Source organism: Ambystoma mexicanum, chromosome 2q, assembly GCF_040938575.1.
Source record: "Ambystoma mexicanum isolate Mex_15411 chromosome 2q, UKY_AmexF1_1, whole genome shotgun sequence".
Lineage (NCBI taxonomy): Eukaryota > Metazoa > Chordata > Amphibia > Caudata > Ambystomatidae > Ambystoma > Ambystoma mexicanum.
This window is the reverse complement of record NC_090924.1, coordinates 1,418,776,020-1,418,797,385: the sequence shown is the minus strand read 5'-3', so window position 1 is coordinate 1,418,797,385 and position 21,366 is coordinate 1,418,776,020. Positions and strand designations below refer to the sequence as shown.

Sequence of the window (21,366 nt, the reverse complement as noted above, 5' to 3'; positions counted from 1 at the left end):
AACCACACGCCCGAGATTTGGTGAATAATTTCAGCTGGTGCAGCTGGGCTCTGGCCGCAGCCCATGCCCAAAACATGCTGGCCACTAACTCCCCCCCCCCATGCACCTGTGCAGGACTCTCCTCTGAACTCTGGAGGGCACTGCGGAAAAGGCAACGTCACCCCCCCCCCACCCGCTCGCTATACTACTAGCCACCGCTCACTGCCGATGAAGTGCCCGCCTTCCATCATAGGTGGCACTGTAGAAAATGCCCAAATAAACCCCTAGTGCACCATAACTTAACGGCTTCTAGGCGCTTGCTAATGGTGCATTGAAATGGGCACATGCAGGTTCCACACAGATCGCCGCAGCAGGCACACAACTGCATGAGCTATTTCATTATCTCGAGCAGTGGTAGTCCAACTTTTCATTCCGAGCATCCCCCACCCCCCCCTTGACTGGAAGTATTGTTTATGCTCCCCAACCCAGGAAGTTTGCCTCCATATGGGGCCCGAAGGCTGTCCAAGGTCCTCCAGGCTCTTTAAAATATAAGCAGTTGTCAATTTATAATTTCTATTAAAAGCAGACAACCTAATCTTTTTTTCATATTAAAAACCTTCGCCTTAATCCCTTTTCAAAGAATCTGGGGCCCCCCTGGAAAAACTTCAGGCCCCCAGTTTGAAGACCCATGATCTAGAGACGGTTGGGGGGAGGAAGGGGGGGCTTTTTGCTTGAGTAGGCTGTTTGCAGAATTCAGGAACACCTAGGCCAGCACAGCATGTCCCCATGGGTATATGAGAAAGGAGAAAGCTGGAGACCACGGAGGGGTATCACGTGGGTTAGGAACACGGGCCCTGTACTTTCTTTCTGCATGGTTAATGTTTCATGATTGTCCGATATGTATATGTTTGACCATTTGGTCAAGTGCCTTTGAAAGGTTTATATGGGTGATAAACAAGTCCCTGGAGGTCTGTGTGTAAATCCTGCGTGCACAGCCCCTCCTCACCCCTGCCCCCGCACCCCCCCTCAACTGACTGCCAGAATTTGCCATCTGTCCACCCCTTCCCGTGGCATAAAACCACCTCAAAAAGCTCCCGCAGCAGGGTCATGACCCCTGAATGGCACCGCTTGATATAACTGTCCTTTTCCTATGCAGTGGGGAGGACTGGCCTAGCGGAAGGCCATTTAGAAACAGGCCAGTGTCTTCAAGATGCGTGCTGCCTGTTGTAGTTCCAGTCACTCCCTACATGTACTCTTCCCTCTCCCTACTGGCCTCCCAAAGCACAGGCCTGTTGGCACGTCTTTTCCCCGCAGGCCAGTCCGCTTACAAAATGTGCATCAGTACTTCCGGCAGCAACGGGCCTATTGAGTCTGGGGAGGGTGTGGTGGGGGGAGAGGGAGCAGTGCGCTTATAAAATGTGGATCAGTGTATCAGTGTTTCGGCGCTATTGAGTCTGTGGGAGGGGGGGGGGACAGGTCAGTCCGCTTATAAAATGTTCATCAGTGTTTCGGGGCTATAGAGTCTAGGGGGTGGCTGAGTGCGCGTGCGAGCCGCGCTTCCCTTTGTCCGGTGGGCGGGAGGGGGCCAACGCCATCCTTTGCGTCAGGTTGCATTATTAATGCAACCTGACGCAAAAATCAATTCTGAGAAAGAATGGGATTACCCCCACCCCGGGCCCGGCACACACGCAGGCATAGTGCCTTTGTGCCGGGTCTGGGCAGGATGAAAGGCTGGGCAGCGCGGGCCATCATGTGCGAGCGAGCGAGCGAGCGAGCTTTAATCCGGAGCGCTTAATGCCCTGGCCGGCATCCAGCGCCTAATTGGACGCAGCAGCCGCCGCCGCCTCGCCCCATCCCAGAGCTGGCCCAGCTGCCCTCCATTGTGGGCACCGAGCAGAAGGGATCATCCTTTGAGGGGCCCAGTGGGAGAAGGCTGTAAAGCGCACCCCCCACCCCCCTTGGAAGCCCCCACAGCCTGTTGCTGGGTGCACTTGGCTCGGAGCTCCACACTCCAGGCACATGCCTGTCTGACGAGGTCGCACCACACACAACTCGCAGACATGCACCGGCCTGTGGTTGCCGGGCCTCCGCGCGCGGAGGGGGCCGCGGAGTGGGCCGCAGCCGCCACCACGCTGCTCTCCCACTTCCGGTCCTCGTGGGACGGCCTGGGCACGGCGGGCGAGGAGGCGGAGAGGATCTGGGACCCCCAGGCGCCAGTGCCCTGCGTCAAGGAGCTGTGGGATGAGGGCGAGGGCGCAGAGAGCGCGCAGAGCGGGCCCGCAGGCCAGGGGCAGCGCGACCTGGTGGCAGTGGCGCTAGGGGTGAAGGTTGGCCGTAGGAAGGGGGCTGGGGCAGTTCTGTGGCAGCCTCTCAAGCTCTTTGCCTATTCGCAGATCACGTCGCTGGTGCGGAGGGCGGCCGTGGCGCAGACCGACAACCACTGCAACTACGAGAAGGCGCACAGCTTCAAGGTAAGGGCGCCAGGACTGGCAAGGCGTGTTATGCTGTGCTGTGCTATGCTGCGCTGCTTTACTGTGCTGCCTCGCTGCTCTATGCTTTGGTATGCTGTGCATTTCTATGGTACGCTCTCTTGAAACAGTCTATTCTCTGTTATTTGAAAGTACTTTCCCAGGAGCGCTTAGAAGCCTGTCCGCTACATGAAGCCCACTGTTCACGCACACGCATCTGTTCCTCCCAGATCCTGCCGTTTTTTGCTGAAATCCCCTGGACTGCTCCCTCAGCACCTGCCCCATCTAGTGCCCCCGAGGCCACTATCATCAACCTTGGCTGTTAACCCCTTCCTTGCCAGACACTCGCAATTCCCGGCGCTGGCAGGAATCTCATTCGTTGCGCCCGCTTTTCTGCATTCTTCTTGCGATCGCCCTTCACGCATTTCATCATTATTGTCCATCTCTGAGCACGTCTCTTTCTCCTCGGCCTCACCACATGTTTTTGCTCCTTCACCACCTGTGGGATCCCCGTGCTCCTGACCCCTCCTTTCAACTCTTGACCCTCGGCCTCTAGCATTGCTTCCTGCATTACTTGTAAAACCAGTGCTCCTCTTTTTAACATGACAACAGCTGTATTTGTTGAGCGCATTTTCACCCTCAGAGGGGCATCTTGGCGCTATTGACAGATAACAGATGTTTGTTGTTACCCAGCTTAATGGCACTCATTTTATCAACATCAGAAGGATGAAGGGTTGAGTGGATCTGCCGGGATTCGAACCTGTGACCCTGGTGTCAAACACAGGCCCCGGCAGTGTATGCCCCCGGCAGTGTATGCATGCGTCCTTTGAGTCTCCCGCCCCATCTTCCATCTTCTCCCCTTTCTCCTTTGCTGCTCTCACCTTCTTTCTCATGTTCTCCATCCCTGCTCTCCTTCCTCATCTTTTCCAATGTCGCTGCTGTCTCCATCCTCCTCTTCTCCATTCCTGCTCTCTCCTTCTCCCTCTTCTTCTCAATTGCGGCTCTCTCCTTCCACAAAACAAAAGAGTTGATGACTGGAAGGTTTAGAATTATTCTTAGCCTCTGGCATTGCTCAGGGCAACCCCTCCAGACCATCCTTCACCTGTTAAGCCGTTTCAGAAAGGGGAAAGACCATATGCCAACAAGGCTTGGACCCACCCCAAAAGAGGCAGTCCAGCCCGAACTGATAAGTCACATCCCTTCTGCTCGAGACCACAAGCACCCCCAGACATGTTTCGGGCCCATTGGGCTTCATCAGTGAGGAGTAGCTTGGGTCTCTAGGCCCAGCAGGCACGGGACCCATTTCTGGGCATACCCGTCCCACCTAGCAGCTCGGGCTGGACTGCCCCTTTTGGGGGGAGTGTCCAAGCCTGATTTGCATATGGTTTTCCCCTCTTGTTGTGCCTTGGCAGATGAAGAACGATGGTCTGGAGGGCTGCCCAGAGCGATGGCAGAAGTTAAAATTCGTTCAAAACCTTCCAGCCATCACCTCTTTGTTTGTGGCTCTCTCCTTCCTCCTCTTCTCCATTGCTGCTCCCTCCTTCCTCCACTACTCCACTCATGCTCTCCCCTCCCTCTTCTTCTTCATTGCTGCTCCATTCTTCCTCCTCTACTCCACTCCTGCTCTCCCCTTCCTGTTCTTCTTCTTCATTTCTGCTCCCTTCTTTTTCCTCTACTCCACTCCTGCTCTCCTCTTCCTCTTCTTCTTCATTTCTGCTCCCTTCTTTTTCCTCTACTCCACTCCTGCTCTCCTCTTCCTCTTCTTCTTCATTTCTGCTCCCTTCTTTTTCCTCTACTCCACTCCTGCTCTCCTCTTCCTCTTCTTCTTCATTTCTGCTCCCTTCTTCCTCCTCTACTCCACTCCTGCTCTCCCCTTCCTCTTCTTCTTCTTCATTTCTGCCCCCTTCTTTTTCCTCTGCTCTCCTCTTCCTCTTCTTCGTCATTTCTGCTCCCTTCTTTTTCCTCTACTCCACTCCTGCTCTCTTCTTCCTCTTCTTCTTCTTCTTCATTTCTGCTCCCTTCTTTTTCCACTACTCCACTCCTGCTCTCCTCTTCCTCTACTTCTTCATTGCTGCTCCCTCCTTCCTCCACTACTCCACTCCTGCTCTCCCCTCCCTCTTCTTCTTCATTTCTGCTCCCTTCTTCTTCCTCTACTCCACTCATGCACTCCCCTCCCTCTTCTTCTTCATTTCTGCTCCCTTCTTCCTCCTCTACTCTACTCATGCTCTCCCCTTCCTCCTCTTCTTCATTTCTGCTCCCTTCTTCCTCCTCTACTCCACTCCTGCTCTCCCCTTCCTCATCTTCTTCATTTCTGCTCCCTTCTTTTTCCTCTACTCCACTCCTACTCTCCTCTTCCTCTTCTTCATTGCTGCTCCCTTCTTTTTCCTCTACTCCACTCCTACTCTCCCCTTCCTCTTCTTCATTGCTGCTCCCTTTCTTCCTCCTCTTCTCCATTGCCACTGCTTTCTCCTTCCTCCTCTTCTCCATTGCCGCTGCTTTCTCCTTCCTCCTCTTCTCCATTGCCGCTGCTCTCTTCTTCTCTCTCCTCTTCTTCGTTGCCACATCCTTCTTTTTCATCTTTTACCTTCCTTACTGGGGCTTCTCGTAGCCTCTTTATCAAGGTACCTAACCCCCAACACTGCCCCTTTTGAGGCTGCACCATCTGCTCTCATCTTTTCCATGTATCCACATTTCCTTTCTTTCTTGACCTCTCTCTATAGCCATTCCTTCCTGCCTTTTTCCTCTTCCTTTTAAGCATCCCTCTATCTTCTCTCCTCACTTGACTATGGCTGCGTCCAGCTCATTCTTCTGAAAATCCCCCTTTGCATGTCACAAGTGCTTCACTTTTGTTCCTCATTCTGAGGCATTTTACCTCCTTCTCTTGGACTTTCCTCGGCCCTTGATACGGTGGACCACTCTTTTCTCTGTTGCTCTCCTTTATTTGCATGGTATTTCTTGCTCAACTCTCCCTTGGATTTCTACCTCTCGTTGCCTTGGGCTGGTGGCTGTTCTTGTAATCTCTCCCTTCCTTTTGATGTCCCTCGTGGCTCAGTTCTTATCCCTTTGCTGTTTTCTCGCTACACTATCCCTCTATGTTTAATTGGTCTGTCTTTGGTTTGAACTCTTATTTGGATGCCGGTGCCTTACACTTTGCCGTTTGTTTTATACAAGCTGATAGATATAGCAGGGCTTGCAAAATCTACTGGAACCTCGCATTGACGAGGAGATTATATGATATAAGTCATTTATGATGCGAGCTGTACACAAGGCCGGGTGGACAAGACAAGCGATCTTTCTAGGCCATGTGTCATTCAGATCATACAAGTACAAGAACGAGAAGTGCAAGGGGAAAGGGAGGGGGGAGTGCAAGGGAGAGGGGAGGGCTAAACAGGTCAGCACGGCTCGGGGTAGTGCAAGGAGAACAAGGGACTGTAGGGTTACAGTTCCAGCCCCTAAGTGCATGGAAGGCCCGGAGACAGTGCAGGGGTGACTGATCAAGAAAGAGCCTGATACCCAGTGAGACTCTGATGGTAGCCAAGTAACCAGTTGGTACAGCAGATAGGTAGGTCAGTTAGGTCCGCAGGGGAGGGAGAGAAAGCAGAGAAGAAGGGTGAGCACCATTTACATGGTACCCGACCCTCCTGGTGAGTAAGGGAATGTTTGAAACTTATTTGACATTTCCGGCAAACAAACTTTGTTTGAAGTAAACGTCAAATACAAGTTTCAGTGTGCATGGCTGGCGTGTGGGTGGTAGCATTGCACCAAATATCAAGTATGCTTATGGTGACAGAAAGCACTGGTAAATATTTTGCCCCGTCACAATGGGGCGAGCGCATTTCTCTTATGGCGAGTATGTAAACTGTGGAACTCGCCCAGCAGGCCTAGTGGGATTTTTAAGAATTTGGAAGGCCTATATTGCATCAAGCATTTGTCTCTTGCTCTCCTTCGCTGGTTTCCTGACCTTCTGTCTCTGTTTCTCTGTTATTATGCTTGGATGCTAGACTGCAATTATTTTCTCTTATTCTTATTATGGTATTTATTGAGCGCGGACCTGGCTTTGAGAAGCAACAGAGCGCTTTACAGAGGTGTACAAACATATAAATACATAACAAAGTGCTTTACAGAGGCGTACAACAATACAGATGCATAACGGAGCACTTTTCAGAGGTAACAACAGAACAGATATATAGCAGGGGTGGGATACAAAGGGGCACAGAGGAGAGGAACAGCTGTACAGGTGGCGTGGAGGAGATGTGTGGGCAGCGTCTAGCGAGTCAGGTGGTACGAGAGGCAAATGGATGCCCTAGGTGTTGAAGCAGAGAGATTCCTTGAAGAGGTGGGTCTTGGGTTCCTTTTTGAATTGTAGGAGCCTAGGATCAAATCGGATGCAGACGGGAAGGAGGTTCCTTAGTCTTGGGGCGTAGGCAGAGACGGCTTGTTTTTTGGTCCTTTCCTTTTTGGCAGTGGTGGATTTCAAGTCTGCACGTGTCCTGGCTTCTGGTGCTCCGCTGTCCGCCGGTGATGCTGAGTTTCTCGCGAGGAAGCTGGGTGACTGGCAGGTGACTGCCTTATAGATGATGCAGTGAGACTTGAAGTTGATTTGTATGTGCAGTGTGAACCAGTGAAGGTCGATGAAGGCCGGGGTGATATGGTCATATCTGCGTAGACCCTTGATGAGGCGTGTAGCCGTGTCTAGGACAGATTTCAGGAGCACATGGGAGGACGATGGGAGGCCTTTGAGGAGTGCATTGCCCCCATCCAGGTGGGATAGGACCAGTGTTTGAACGGTGGGGCTTAAGCTGTCTGGAGGGAGGAAGGCCTTGACCTTCCGCAGGAGGGAGAGCTGGTACCAAGCTGTCTGAGTTTTATTAGCTATGTGTGTCTTGAAGGAGAGGTGTTTGTCGATGTGGAACCCGAGGGACTTGGTGCAGGAGGTGAGCTCAGTGTGAAGCCTTCAGCCAGCATTGATAGCCAGGTTTGTATGTCTGGGTGTTCGGTGTGGTTGGTGTGGATTAGGAGTTCGGTGTGGATTAGGAGTTCGGTCTTGGAGGGGTTGCACGCACTGGACATCCAAGACTGGATCAGCGAGAGGCAGGTTTTGAGACCATGGGAATCTTTGCTTTCTAGCCTTCATCTTCCCCATCCCTTATAACTGTCCCTCTCACTTTATTTACTTTCCTTTCTGTCCTTTTTCTGCTTCTAATCTAGATGCCATTGTTTACCCTTTTCCTCGCTTCTCACACATTTCTTCTCTTCCTCACTCCTACCGTTTTCAACTTTATAATATCCACAACATGGAATGAAGGGAAGGGAACAGAAGGGAATGGCTTGTTGTTTTCCTGGGGACTTAATCTAGGGACACTTCAATTCATGGTGACACACTACAAACACCTGAGACCACATCAGAAATGGCATTCAACTGTGTAATGCAATGCACTGCCGTATTGTGCTATATTATGTTGGGATTGTAAGGTGCAGCATGCCGTTGGAGTGAGTTTGTGCACGCCGCACACATTGTATATGTCTATATGAAAATAAGAATATTTTATGCCCTCCTGAATCTCTGAATTCTGGGGTTCACTAGTGATGGGGACACCTGCTGAGATCTGTGTGATGAAGTGGGGCACAGTGATAATGGAGGGTGAACCGGTCTTGGATTAATGTTCTCACAGCATAGAGAGGAAGGAGGATACACAAGCTTTGCAGCGGTTTCTGTGTTCAGTGTGACCCTCGCTGCAATGCAAGGCATACATTCGTTTTCAAACATTGATTAGCAGAGTTTGCTAATTAAAAATGTCTTGATTAGCAAACATGCAATTTTAATTAGCAATTTTGTACTAATATTTTTAATGTCACCAGACGTTATTTGTAACCAACACATAAAACGAGCAACAATACATCATTTGTGGGTACTGCTGAAGTGAGACATTAGTGAGATGGGTGTCTAAAATATAAAGGTTAGCTGCATGAATGGATACAAATAAATAAATCTATATGTTAATGCTGCTTTGAAAACAGGTTTTCTATGCAAGGCTCTGTGCAGCTGGGTCCAGTCGGTGATGCACAGGGCAGTGTCCCATATATTGCATGGCCCACATGCGTGATCCATCATTTGCTCTGCAAGGAGAAGTTCAGATGTTTCATATATCAAAAAAGTTCACAATGTAAAGGAAAGTGATAGCCTGAGACTATGTATGCAGTATGGTGTTGCAGCAGGCAGGGGACTCGTCAACTTCAGGTGGACAAGATGGCCCTTGCCGGTCATTGAGGATTTTCGATATAGCATTAAGTACTACTTTTAGGGGATGGCAGTGCCACTAATAAATTCAACACCAAGCCAGGTATCCCCAAGCAGATCACTTCAGCTCTGTACACCCATGACAGTGGTATTTATCACCATTGGTACTCAGAGCCACCATTTGTGGTACTAATACTTTTTAGGGCCATTGGCACTTTTAAGAGTGGAGGAGATTACTGTTGCACTCTCTCTCCATTAGCCCCTGTGTACTTGCAGTGAACTGGGAACAGAGGGTGTAGAAACCCCTGAGGGCAAGAGAGGAATGCAGGGTGTGCCGGGCTTTCTTTGAACAGGCTAATTTAAATAGCAATCTGTGCTACACAAGTGTTAGTTTAAGGAGTAAATCAACAGAATTGCATAGCAAATTGCTTTTTTGACACTGCTTATTTTATGCCTTGCAATGTGTGGTGAAGACTGGGGCCAGGGGAAGGTCCTTACTGAAAGCAGAATAATGTGCGAGGGGAAGGGTATCTCCCAGAGTGAAGGACCTCTGAACACAGTAACAGATGAAATGTAGCCATCAATTGTGGGGTGAAGGGTCCCTCCTGCACATTCTCTGAGAGGTGAAGGATCTCTTCCTGAGAACACAGTGGAAGTTCAATAACCTCTCAGGGAGTACGCCTGAGAGGTGAAGAGTCTGTCCCTGAGAACCCTGCACAGGGGGAAGGGTGTCTCCCTGAGAACACTTTGAGAGATGAAGGACCTCTCCCTGAGTACATTCTGATAGTGAACACACTTTCCTTGATCACACAGTGAAAGCTAAACAACCTCTCCCTGAGAACTCCTTAGGGAGAGATGACAGGTCTGTCCTTTAGAGTTCTGTGGATGGGGGACGTGCATCACCTCTCTATGAGGCTAAGAACTCACCTTGAGATAATGTCAAAGGCAATCAATCTGTCCCCGAGAGGAGAGTGAGAGGTGTCTCTCCTTTAGTACAGTGTGAGAGTTGCAGGACCTCTCCCTGAGGGCAATGTGAGGGGTGACTAGTTCCTCCCTGATCATGTGGGAGCAGAAAGGCCTCTCCCTGAGAGCACTGTGAGAGATGAAGGTCCTCTCCTTGAGGCACAGTGAGAGGCAAATACTCTCACCTTTAGAACACTGAGGGAGGTGAGGGTGGCTGACTCTGGTTATATGTATAGATGGCGTGGGATCTGACCTGAACCCACAGCGTGGTTGAGGAGTCTGTCCCTAATTACTCCATGGGTTTGAGTGGTCTATCTACCTGTGTGAAGTAAAGGGATTTTTTTGCTATTAGACAGTGTGCGCTGGAGCGGGGGACGGGGTGGGGGGGGTAGAGGGGGAGGCACTCGAGATTTAGCCTGCTGAAGTAAGGGGTCTGTCTCTGATTCCATTGTTGGCGTGATGGGTCTGACTTGGATTATACTCGGAGGGGAGGTGTCTGTCTGTGCCTTATTACACTATTGAGGGTGCAGCGTCTGTTTCACATTTTGCTCCAGGAAGTGATGTGTCTGTCCTGTCACTGTGTCAGGCGAAGGATGTGGCAGAGGCACGGGGTCTGTGCTTAATTAAGCTCTTGGTGGGGAGATGTCTGCCACTGGCTGTTTTATTTCATTTGTGAAGCATGTCTGACTTTGCTGCTGGTATGGGAGTCTAAGGAGCAAGGCAGCGAGACAGGGGTGCCTTTTGCGATCTTCGGAACATCATACACGGTGAGGCCCGGGTGCCTCTTTAGGGTTCTGAACCCCGTACTCAGAGAAGCGCAGGTGTACTGAACATCGTATGTTGCGATGCACAATGGGCCTCATTACGACCCAGGCAATAAGGGTTAACGCCGTAGTTAACCCTTAACGCCTATTCTGATTTTAACGGCTGCTCTTAGCAGCCGTTAAAATCCATGGCGCTAACCTGCCATGATGCTAATTACGCCACCGTAATTTACGGTGGCGTAATTAGCGCCTTCCCCACTCCCATTATGCCCTATGGGGCAAAAATGGGAAGGTGGAAGGGAAAATGGGAAATGGGGATTTACCGCCCCACTCACCTTGGAATGGGGCGGTAAATCCGCCATCCACCATGGTGTAAACGTAGTTTACACCATGGTGGTAAAGTTGGCGCAATTAGCGCCTGGGTCGTAATGACCCCCAATGTGTCTTCCGTGTTCTTCTGAAAGTTGTACTCGGCCAGTCCCAGGTTTGTACATGTAGCAAGACATGTCTTCAGCGTTCTGAACGTCCTACGCGGTGCGCACTGGTGTGTATTCAGCGTTCTGAACATCCTACGCGGGAGGCACAGGTGTGTCTTCAGTGTTCTGAACGTCCTACGCATTGGGGCACAGGTGTCTCTTCAGCGTTCTGAACATCCTACGCGGGAGGCACAGGTGTGCCTTCAGCATTCTGAACGTCCTACGCGGGAGGCACAGGTGTGTCTTCAGCGTTCTGAACATCCTACGCGGGAGGCACAGGTGTGTCTTCAGCGTTCTGAACATTCTACGTATTGGGGCACATGTGTCTCTTCAGCGTTCTGAACATCCTACGCGGGAGGCACAGGCGTGTCTTAAGCGTTCTGAACGTCCTACGCATTGGAGCACAGGTGTGTCTTCAGCATTCTGAATGTCCTACGCGGTGCGCACAGGTGTGTCTTTTCAGCGTTCTGAATGTCCTACACATTGGGGCACAGGTGTGTCGTGAGCATTCTGAATGTCGTATGCAGTGGGGCACAGGTGTGTCTTCAGTGTTCTAAACGTCCTACGCATTGAGGCCTAAGTGTCTGTTCAGCATTCTGAACGTCCTACGCAGTGCGACACAGTTGTGTCTTCAGCGTTCTGAACGTCCTACGCGTGTGGCACAGGTGTGTCTTAAGGGTTCTGAATGTCCTACGCATTTGGGCACAGGTGTCTCTTCAGCGTTCTGAATGTCCTACGCGGTGCGCACAGGTGTGGCTTCAGCATTCTGAACATACTACGCGGGAGGCACAGGTGTGTCTTCAGCGTTCTGAACGTCCTACACATTGGGGCACAGGTGTGTTGTGAGCATTCTGAATGTCCTATGCAGTGGGGCACAGGTGTGTCTTCAGTGTTCTAAACGTCCTACGCATTGAGGCCAAGTGTCTGTTCAGCATTCTGAACGTCCTACGCAGTGCGACACAGTTGTGTCTTCATCGTTCTGAACGTCCTACGCATTGAGGCATAGGTGTGTCTTCAGCGTTCTGAACATCCTCCGAATTGGGACACGTGTGTCTTCATCGTTCTGAACGGCCTACACATTTGGGCACGTGTGTGTCTTCAGCATTCTGAACGTCCTACACGGTGCAGCACAGGTGTGTCTTCAGTGCTCTGAAAGTACTACGCATTGAGGCATATTTTCTGATCGTCCTACGCGGTGCGGCACAGGTGTGTCTTCAGCGTTCTGAACATCCTAGGTATTGAGGCGTAGGTGTCTCTTCAGCATTCTAAACATCCTACACATTGAGGCATAGGTGCATCGTCAACGTTGTGAACATCCTACGCATTGAGGCATAGGTGTGTCTTCAGTGTTTGAATGTCCTATGCGGTGCGGCACAGGTGTGTCTTCAGTGTTTGAACGGCCTATGCGGTTCAGCACAGGTATGTCTTCAGCATTCTGAACGTTCTATGCAGTTAGGCACAGGTGTGTCTTCAGCATTCTGAACGTCCTACGCATTGAGGCATAGATTTGTCTTCAGCGTTCGAACGTCCTATGCGGTCCGGCACACATTTGTCTTCTGCATTCTGAACTTCCTACGCATTGAAGCATAGATTTGTTTTCAGAGTTGAACGTCCTATGCAGTACAGCACAGGTCTGTCTAGAACATCATACGCATTGATTTGGCTTCAGAGTTCAAACATTCCTTGCGGTGTGGCACAGGTTTGTCTAGAACATCCTTCTCATTGAAGCATAGATTTGTCTTCAGAGTTTGAACGTCCTATGCAGTGCGCCACAGATTTGTCTAGAACATCCTACGCACTGAGGCATACATTTGTCCTATGCAGTGTGGCATAGGTGTGTCTTCAGCGTTTGAACGTCCTCTCCTATGCGGCGCAGCACAGTTGTGTCTTCAGCATTCTGAATGTCCTATGCATTGAAACATAGGTGTGCCTTCAGCATTCTGAACGTCCTACAATGTTAGGCACAGGTGTTTCTTCAGTGTTCTAAACGTCCTACGCATTGAGGCATAGATTTGTCTTGAGCGTTCGAAGGTCTATGCAGTGCGGCACAAATTTGTCTTCAGCATTCTGAACTTCCTACGCATTTAGGAATATATTTGTTTTCAGAGTTCAAATGTCCTATGGGGTGCGGCACAGGTTTGTCTAGAACGTCCTACGCATTGAGGCATAGATTTGTCTTCAGAGTTCAAACGTCCTATGCGGTGTGGCACAGGGTTGTCTTCAGCGTTCTGAACATCCTCTGTGGTGCGGCACAGGTGTGTCTTTAGTATTCTGAACATTGTACCTAGCAAGGAACATCTATCTTTTTAGCTTTCTGAGCATTACAGGCATGGAGACACCAGTGTTTCTTTAGTGTTCTGAATGTCATGCGCTGTGAGTGTGAAAATGGACTTCTGCCCTGCAGGAGTACAAGGATTTGCACCGGCTAACGCGCCTACTCACACTTCTACAAACCCAGAACCAATGCAATCATAAAAGTAAAACAGGGACAGTAAGAGATCTACCTCCTTCACCTTTTATTGTAACGTGGACCAAGGGAAGGCTACGCTAAAGAGGGTGTGTGAATGTGATCCAGGAGCAACCCAAACAGCACAGTAATACAGTCCAAAATAAAGGGAATGTCCAATCAAGGTTCTATATATATATATACTTTGATTAAACACTCCATGCACAGAAGCAAAGATAGCAAGATGCAGCACTCTGAGTAATGAATCAGGGCCGTAAGGCAAGTAACAACCACAATGTTATATAGAACAATATGTTTCTTGGGTGCAAAATGGATCAAAGTGGCCTAACCATTCTCTAGGGCCCACGATTGGACCGGGGAGGGCAGTTAGCAATCAATAGTACCCTTTTGGCTACACTCAAGACCCTGGAAGCCAGGGTAGAGGCGACCGAGGGAAGGTCCAGGCGGAACAACGTCCGCATTCTTGGTATCCCTGAGAAAGAAGAGGGACCCTCCATGGAACTCTTCCTTGAACAACTACTGACAGACCTGTTCGACCTACAGTCTTTCTCGAAATTCTTCTCCATTGAGAGGGCACACCGTATGCCTGCAGGCAGGCCAACGCCCGGCGCCCCTCTGCGCATTGTAATAGCAAGATTTCTGAACTATCGGGATCGCGATGCCCTGCTACAGCTCGCCAGAACCAAAGGCACGATCACCTTTAATGGGTCCAGACTGGCCTTCTTTCCCGACTATACGAAGGAGGTACAGAAGGCGAGACAATCCTTTGGAAAGCTCAAAAAGCAACTGCAGTCACTTGGAGTCAAATACGGGCTGCTCTTTCCCCCCAACTGAAAATCTACCATAAAGGGACAACGGTCCACTTTGATGACCCCAGTGAGGCATGGCGCTGGGCGGAACAGCACATCGAGGGGGACTGGTCCACACCCCGAAGCAACAGGAATGTAAACCCCAGGTTGCCATCGGACCGTCGCCGCAGGCCGGACCAACCACCGCTAGCGGACCCACCAATGAATGGGGGAGACGAACCCCGCCATGACTTTTGTCCTGGGATCAACCTCCTGGCAGGCGTGCAACCCTCTTATGGTTGATACCACAGCTGGGCTTTGTGGCGCCACCAAAAGCGGCTCATATATTTAAAATACGGTAAGCGGGAGGATGCTACTCTCCCATCGGGGATTTTTAAGGGGGAAGGAAACACAACAAACCCCCTAACCCCCCTTAAGTTTTTCTAGTTGAACTTTAACAAGGGATGTTAACTCTGACGCTCTACCTCTTTTGATTGTCAGCAATGTTTGGGCGACAGGTACTTCGTGTTGGGGAGGAGTATAGGGTGGGGGTGGGTGGGGTTTATTTGGAAGAATTTATTAGTTACCCCGGGTTCAGCCTTCCCCGGTACTTATCAGGGGATGGTGTGGATCCTGGCCAGTTGGGACCACACCACACACAAGCAGCATCTCAACCGCCAATCCTTGTATATCTTGCACCATACCGCCATGCACCGCACGCACTGCCTGCCCGGCCCTCCGACAGCCCTGTTAGATGCCAACTGACCAGTCTCACCCACCCATGACCACACGCCCCAAATCCCTTTGGGTCCTCACCTGGAATATGAACGGGCTGGGCTCCACGATTAAAAGGCGCCTGGTCAAGCAACTACTCTCCAGGCACTCTCCCGATGTGGCCCTGCTTACTGAAACTCACCTTGCTGGGACACAATGCAAATTTTTTCTTCAAAAAAATTATAGGACCGTTTACCACGCGGGATACTCCATGGGATGCAGAGGCACCCTTATTCTTATACACAAACGTGTCCCGTTTGCCTTGCAGGTCCTAGAACAAGACCCTCGAGGATGATTTGTAATGGCACTGGGCACACTTTGGGGGGAAACATTTGGATTGGTCTCGATCTACTCCCCGCCTGGACTGGGGCAGGAACTACTCAATGACCCGACCAGCCTTATGGGCAAACATCAGCCTGATAAGTGGTTCCTAGGTGGGGACCTTAACGATGTCATGTGTAACACCTTAGACCGCTCCCACCTTAGACAACGCAATCCGCACCTCCCCACGAAGCTGTCCAATTTTCTGTCTGCCCTGGGTCTCTGTGATGTATGGCGGGATCTGCACCCCGGGACCAGGGGTTACTCGTTTCACTCCGGGGCACACGCCTCCCTCTCCAGGCTTGATTACCTATTCGTACCTCACACGGATCTCTTTAAGATCCTCTCGGCGGACCTACTCCCCCGAGGAATCTCGGATCACTCACCCCTGTTGGTGGAGTCACGTTTGCAGGGACTGAACCCCCCTAGAACGTGGCGGCTGAACACCTATTATCTGGGCCTCCCAGAACTAGTTGAGCGCCTCACGGAAGTCTCGACTGAATACTTTGAGATTAATGATACCGGCGATAACGACCCGATAGTGTTATGGGAGGCCTACAAGACCGTGCTGTGGGGGGAAATAATCTCCTGGACGGCGAATAGGAGGAGGGAGAGGCTCCGGAAGATAACTGAGGCGGAAATGGAGGTAACTCTCAGAGAAAACGAACACACTCTTAATCCTACCCCACAGACCCACATGTCCCTTAAACGTGCCACTGAATACCTCCGAAACCTAATGTTAGATAACGCTAAACAGGCCCACATGGAAACCAAAGCTAGGGTATATGAGCTGGGGGATAAAGCGGGGAAAATGCTGGCGTGGCTAGAGAAGAGGGATGAGGGGCAACGCTGTGTCCGGGAGATTATCACCCCGCAGGGTGAGACATGCTGGTCAGACGCTGAGATAGCAGAGGCCTTTGCCCAATTTTATGCTACACTATACCAAGCCCCAACTATACCCCTGAATCCGTCCCTCCTGGACAGCGTGGAAATCCCCACTCTGTCGATTCAACAAAGGGAGATGCTGGACTCCGAGCTTTCGGAGGCTGAAATATTAGAAGCCCTTGGACAACTGCAGCCGGGGAAAACCCTGTGCCCGAACGGGTTCCCGGTTGAAACCTGGCAGAAACTTGGGGGTAACAACACAGCACCCCTCCTGCATCAGCTGTTGTTGGCCGCACGAGACAGGGGTTCCCTCCCAGATGATCTGTGTTGAGCGACCATAGTGGTCATCCCCAAACCTGACAAGCCCCAGGAGCAATGCGCCCCCTATAGGCCGATCTCGCTTATCAACGGAGAAGCCAAAGTCCTGGCCAAACTCTTAGCCAATCGGCTCCAACTGGTAGCGGATACGCTGATACACCCCGATCAGTGTGGCTTTATGCCCCACAAATCCACTCGAATGAACTTGCGCCGACTCCATCTGGCGCTCGAGCGGGCCCCTATCCTCGATGCCCCGCTCGCCCTGCTGGCTATAGATTTTGAAAAGGCATTTGCTTCAATCCGATGGGACAGCCTCTGGGAAATCATGATCCGTATGGGGTTCGGAGAGAGCTTTCTAGGGTGGGTTAAACTGTTATATACTAACATTCAAGCAGAAGTTAAGGTGAATGGGTGGACCTCCCGTTCCTCCCCTCTGGGCAGAGGCACGCAACAGGGGTGCCCCCTTTTCCCCCTTGCGATCGAACCGCTAGCACTGTGGCTTCGCCAAAGCGGGGCGTGGACGGGATTCAGATGGCCTGAGGGACATGAGGTCCATGTCTCTCTCTATGCTGATGACCTCTTGCTATACCTGGTCGAGCCGGCCCGGAGCTGTCCCACAGTAACCCAGATGCTCATCACCTACGGGGAATTTAGCGGGTTAAGAATTAACTGGAGGAAATCAGTACTTTTCCCGGTGAAAGGGGGTGAGCGGGTCGACTCCACGAGATGTCCGTACCGGTTTGATACACAGGGCTTTAAATACCTGGGGTTATGGATAACATCTGATATAACCAAATATGTAATGCACAACCTCCAACCGATTGTAGACAGGTTCGCTAGGGACGTCCACCACTGGAAACTTCTCCCTCTGACCCTCATGGGGCGTGCCGCACTCTTCAAAATGATGTCACTTCCAAGATTCTTATATGTCCTGCAGAACGCCCCACTCATTATCCCCACCCCCGAATTCACCCGCACCAAAACCCTTCTTAGGGAACTCATATGGGGGGGTGGTCAGTCACGCGTTGCATTAAGCACTCTGCAGAGGTCGGTCTAGGAGGGAGCGATTGGTGTTCCCCGCCTACAAACCTACTACCGGGCCTCACAACTAGCGGTAGTTAATGATCTGCTTCATGGGGATAGAGCACTACCTCACATCCGGGCTGACGTGGAACCTATGCAGGGCACAGACCCATTGCAGATACTATACCAGCCCCCGAAGAGACCGCCCCTGCCCACTATCGAGACTCACATCTGGAGACAGGCACATATGTTCGTTGGGTGGGGAAATAAAATAACTGCAGCGCAACCTTTATGGCGAAACAGTAATCTCAAAGAAATTGGGAAACTTGAACCATGGCCGCGATGGGTGAGGGCGGGAATCCTGAAGGTTGGAGATATCCTCAAAGACAGGAAATTGACCTTGTTTAAGGACATGCAGTGCAAATTCCAACTGCCCACAACGGAAAGATATCATTTTATGCGGCTGACCCATGCCCTGCGGACCTATATACCTTTAGATGGCACGGTTCCTGACTATACACCGATAGAACGCAATATGATCCCCGCGCACATCCCTAGTAAATGCACATCCATTCTACACAATGCCATCACATCCTTCGCTACCCCTGAGTTATCGAGACTAAAAACCAGGTGGGAAAGAGATGTGGGGGAGATAGATCCAGAGGATTGGATCCAGGTCCTAATGCATCCGCGAGAGGTGGCCATCTCCTCTAGGCTCAGACTTGTACAACTCAAAATCCTCCATAGAGTATACTACCCTCGAACAGTACTATATGGTTGGAAGAGGGCAACAAATCCAAATTGTCTCCGCTGTGGGGAGGAGGAGGGCACCTTCTACCATATCCTGTGGTCATGCCCCCGGATCCGCACCTACTGGATTGCCTGTTGCGCGGAACTGTCCAGGGCACTCACCTGCTCCATTGAGCTTGATCCGAAAGTTCTAATCCTGGGCGTACCTGACACATCTGACTCTAATAAATGGGAAAAACTGTTTTTGAACACTGCAGTGGCCCTGATGAAGCGCGACATTGCGCAAAAATGGGGTGTGCCCGACACCCCGACACTTGCACAATTGATACTTGACATGGATTCATGTGCCATGATGGAGCACCGGGTTTACGGCGCACAGGGATGCCCGGCCAAGGCATCCAAGATATGGGGGAAATGGGAAGAGACTGAACCTTGACAACCTGACTCAATGGTGATCACAGTGGAAGTGGATGGTTGGGGGAACCGAGGGCGGGCGGGCCATGGTTGATTGTGTTACTGAAAACATTATGTGAACTTGCAGTTGATGGCGCTGGCATTGGAGTGCTTTTAAACGTTTAATTTTGTTTTCTTTTTCCTTATGGGTGTTCTGTTACCACCCCCCTTGTCTTGTGGTTGTTTTGTTTATGTCATAAAACACAATAAAATGTTTTATCCAAAAAAAATAGTACCCTTTTGCGGTTGTTGGTGGTGCAGCAGTGGCATATTCAACTTCTTGGCACTGTTAGATGATTTGAAGATCAGGGGTGGTGCAAAAAGCACCTTGTGGTTTGAATGTGTGAACGGTTCTTGAAACACGGCTCTGAGAAGTACAACAGCAAACACACAGCAATCCCGGCTGTCTTGGCTATCAGGGTGCTGTAAATCCAAATCCAGGGGCTCAGGGCCAAGATGAGTCCTTTTCTCATGCTCCCAAACATGGGGGAGGCTGGCACGCAACTGCAGGGGTCCTTCAACATGGTGAGGTCTGCGTACCTCTGTGGCTGGCAGAGAGGCATGTCTGGGGATGGTTAGGGGACAGAGCTAGCATCTGCCTTTGAACACCTGCCTTCATCTTGCAGCTGAAGGACTTTGGAAAGGTCTGCTCTTCCCACAGAGTCCTTCTAACTAACTTTTCAAGGGTGGAAGTCCAAAAGGAAAAAGCCCCCCGGTGATTGCTAGCTTTGGAACTCCAATACCTGTTATAGGAACAAGCAGACTTCGCCTTCTGATATCAAAAGTGATTTGCGCGGCAGGAAGTGGAGGGGACAAGAAGGAATATAGAGGCAGAGAGTAACAAGCTTTTGTAACCTTCTTCCAACTATACAGAGCTCTCTCCTTGTCCACACTAATCCTGCCTCCTTCCCTTCTCAGTAGGATCACAGGCCCCTTGGGTATGCAGCACTCCGGTGTGAGGCTACTGCTTTCTAGAGTATGTGCCGCTTTGATGCCCAGGCCCAGGAAAGCCTACCGTTGAGTGGCTGTCTCGGGGAGGGTGTTAGCTGCCCTCACAAAGATATTAAAAAAGAGGCATGGCCATTCAGGTCCTGTCCTGCCACTTTGCAGGCCCAGCGTGTCTGGCCAGAATACACACCACCACCCACAGGTGAGCTGCCTCACACTAGCTGACACACGTCTGTTATCATACTAGATGTGGCTGCAATACTTATAAGCTGTGCCGTGCAACATGCCCCAACTCAGACATGACTTATATTTAGAGTTTTCCATGCCACCAACATGGGCTACTCATAATCATAATATCTTGGAACTGGTGTGCATATCTTAAATGCCACCCTGACTTTTCTGTCTCTTCAGCTGTCAAAAGGGCACCTGTGACCTAAACCTGCCCTGTGCCATTGTCGGGCAGGTGCTGTAATCTGGTTATTGATGCAGCTGTGCACAGGTGTACACTGTGCATTTAGCATAGAGCTTATGCAAGGGGAATATGATCAGCAAACTACCCTTTCAGAGATGGAATTACCCACATCATTTTATTAATTAATAAAAATAAATAAACAGGGCTTTCACACCTTTGCCAGGTGGCAATTATTCACATTGAGGCACAGGTGTGTCTTCAGGGTTTTGGACATCAAATGTAGTGTGGCCTCTGTGTGTTCTCAGCGTTCCTCTGACTATTCTACATTGCGCGTACTGATGACGCTGCAGCCGTGAGGCGTAACAGAACAAAGAGCCTCGATAGTGGAGAGAGATCGACCCGCAAAAAGAATGTACTCTGACTGGTGGATTGCCAGCATGTTTTGAAAGGCAGACATTAGCCGTCTGGCTTACTGGTTCGAGTGTGAAAACCTTGTTGGATGTTAAGGGTGATTGGCGCGTCAGGCACATGTTCTCAAAGGCAGTGTGTTGTATGATTGGAAGCCAATGAGAGTCTTTGTACCCTCAGTGACGTTCCTCTGAGGGTCATTCTGAGATGGGCAACAGGGTTTTGGGATTGTGGTAGTTTCTCTAGCATGTGGCACTAGACGCCATTGCCATGTTCATCCTTCTGGCCATCAGTAAAAAGGGGAGGACGCCCCTTGCCCCATAGGAGTCTATGGAGGTTGAATGTTGACTTGGAGGCGGCCTTCAGTTGTACAGTGAAGGACTGATCTACTTGGAAAGTTCTGCCCACCTTGTGAGTGTGGGCCTTGGGTGTGCTAAGGGGCCAGGATAGGGCCCAGCAAGATGGCTTCCGTCTTCGAGGACTTGATCCGGTCCGCAGACATCCATCCCGTTGGATGACCACCTGCCCTCTGCTGTAGTGTGAGGGGTGGCTGGGTGTCATCAGCATTCAGCTGGAAACCTGTAAAATCAGTGTTCAGAATTCACACTAATGTGCCGCCTGGACTTGGAAGGAGTATATCGATGAAGCCAAACCCAAAGGCGTGGCACCACATCAGATCCGGGTAGTGCGAGGCTTGGAAGGAAGGCTCTACTTTCTGCTTCTGGAGGAAGTCCACACATGTGGTGATCAGTGGCGTCAAAGGCCGCTGACAGGTCAAGCATGATCAAGACCCCCGTCTTTTTGGAAGGTATTCGCCTTGATGGGGAAAAGCAAACACAAGTTGATAGTTCTTCCTAGACAATGGTTAATACAAGCTCTAAAAGAACTGGGAATCACTGTTACACAGGAATTTGGCATCATAGAAACGGAA

The 21,366-nt window shown here is 50.6% G+C and overlaps 1 protein-coding gene across 2 annotated transcripts in view; it reads left to right on the top strand.

Moving 5' to 3' along the window:
- CHN2 (chimerin 2) overlaps positions 1-21,366 on the top strand; it is a 938,196-nt gene that overhangs the window by 741,158 nt on the left and 175,672 nt on the right. For both annotated transcript variants that reach the window (XM_069648929.1, XM_069648930.1), the window contains one exon: positions 2,373-2,450. In XM_069648929.1, the coding sequence (XP_069505030.1) occupies positions 2,373-2,450 (78 nt within the window). The remainder of the gene's footprint in view (positions 1-2,372; positions 2,451-21,366) is intronic.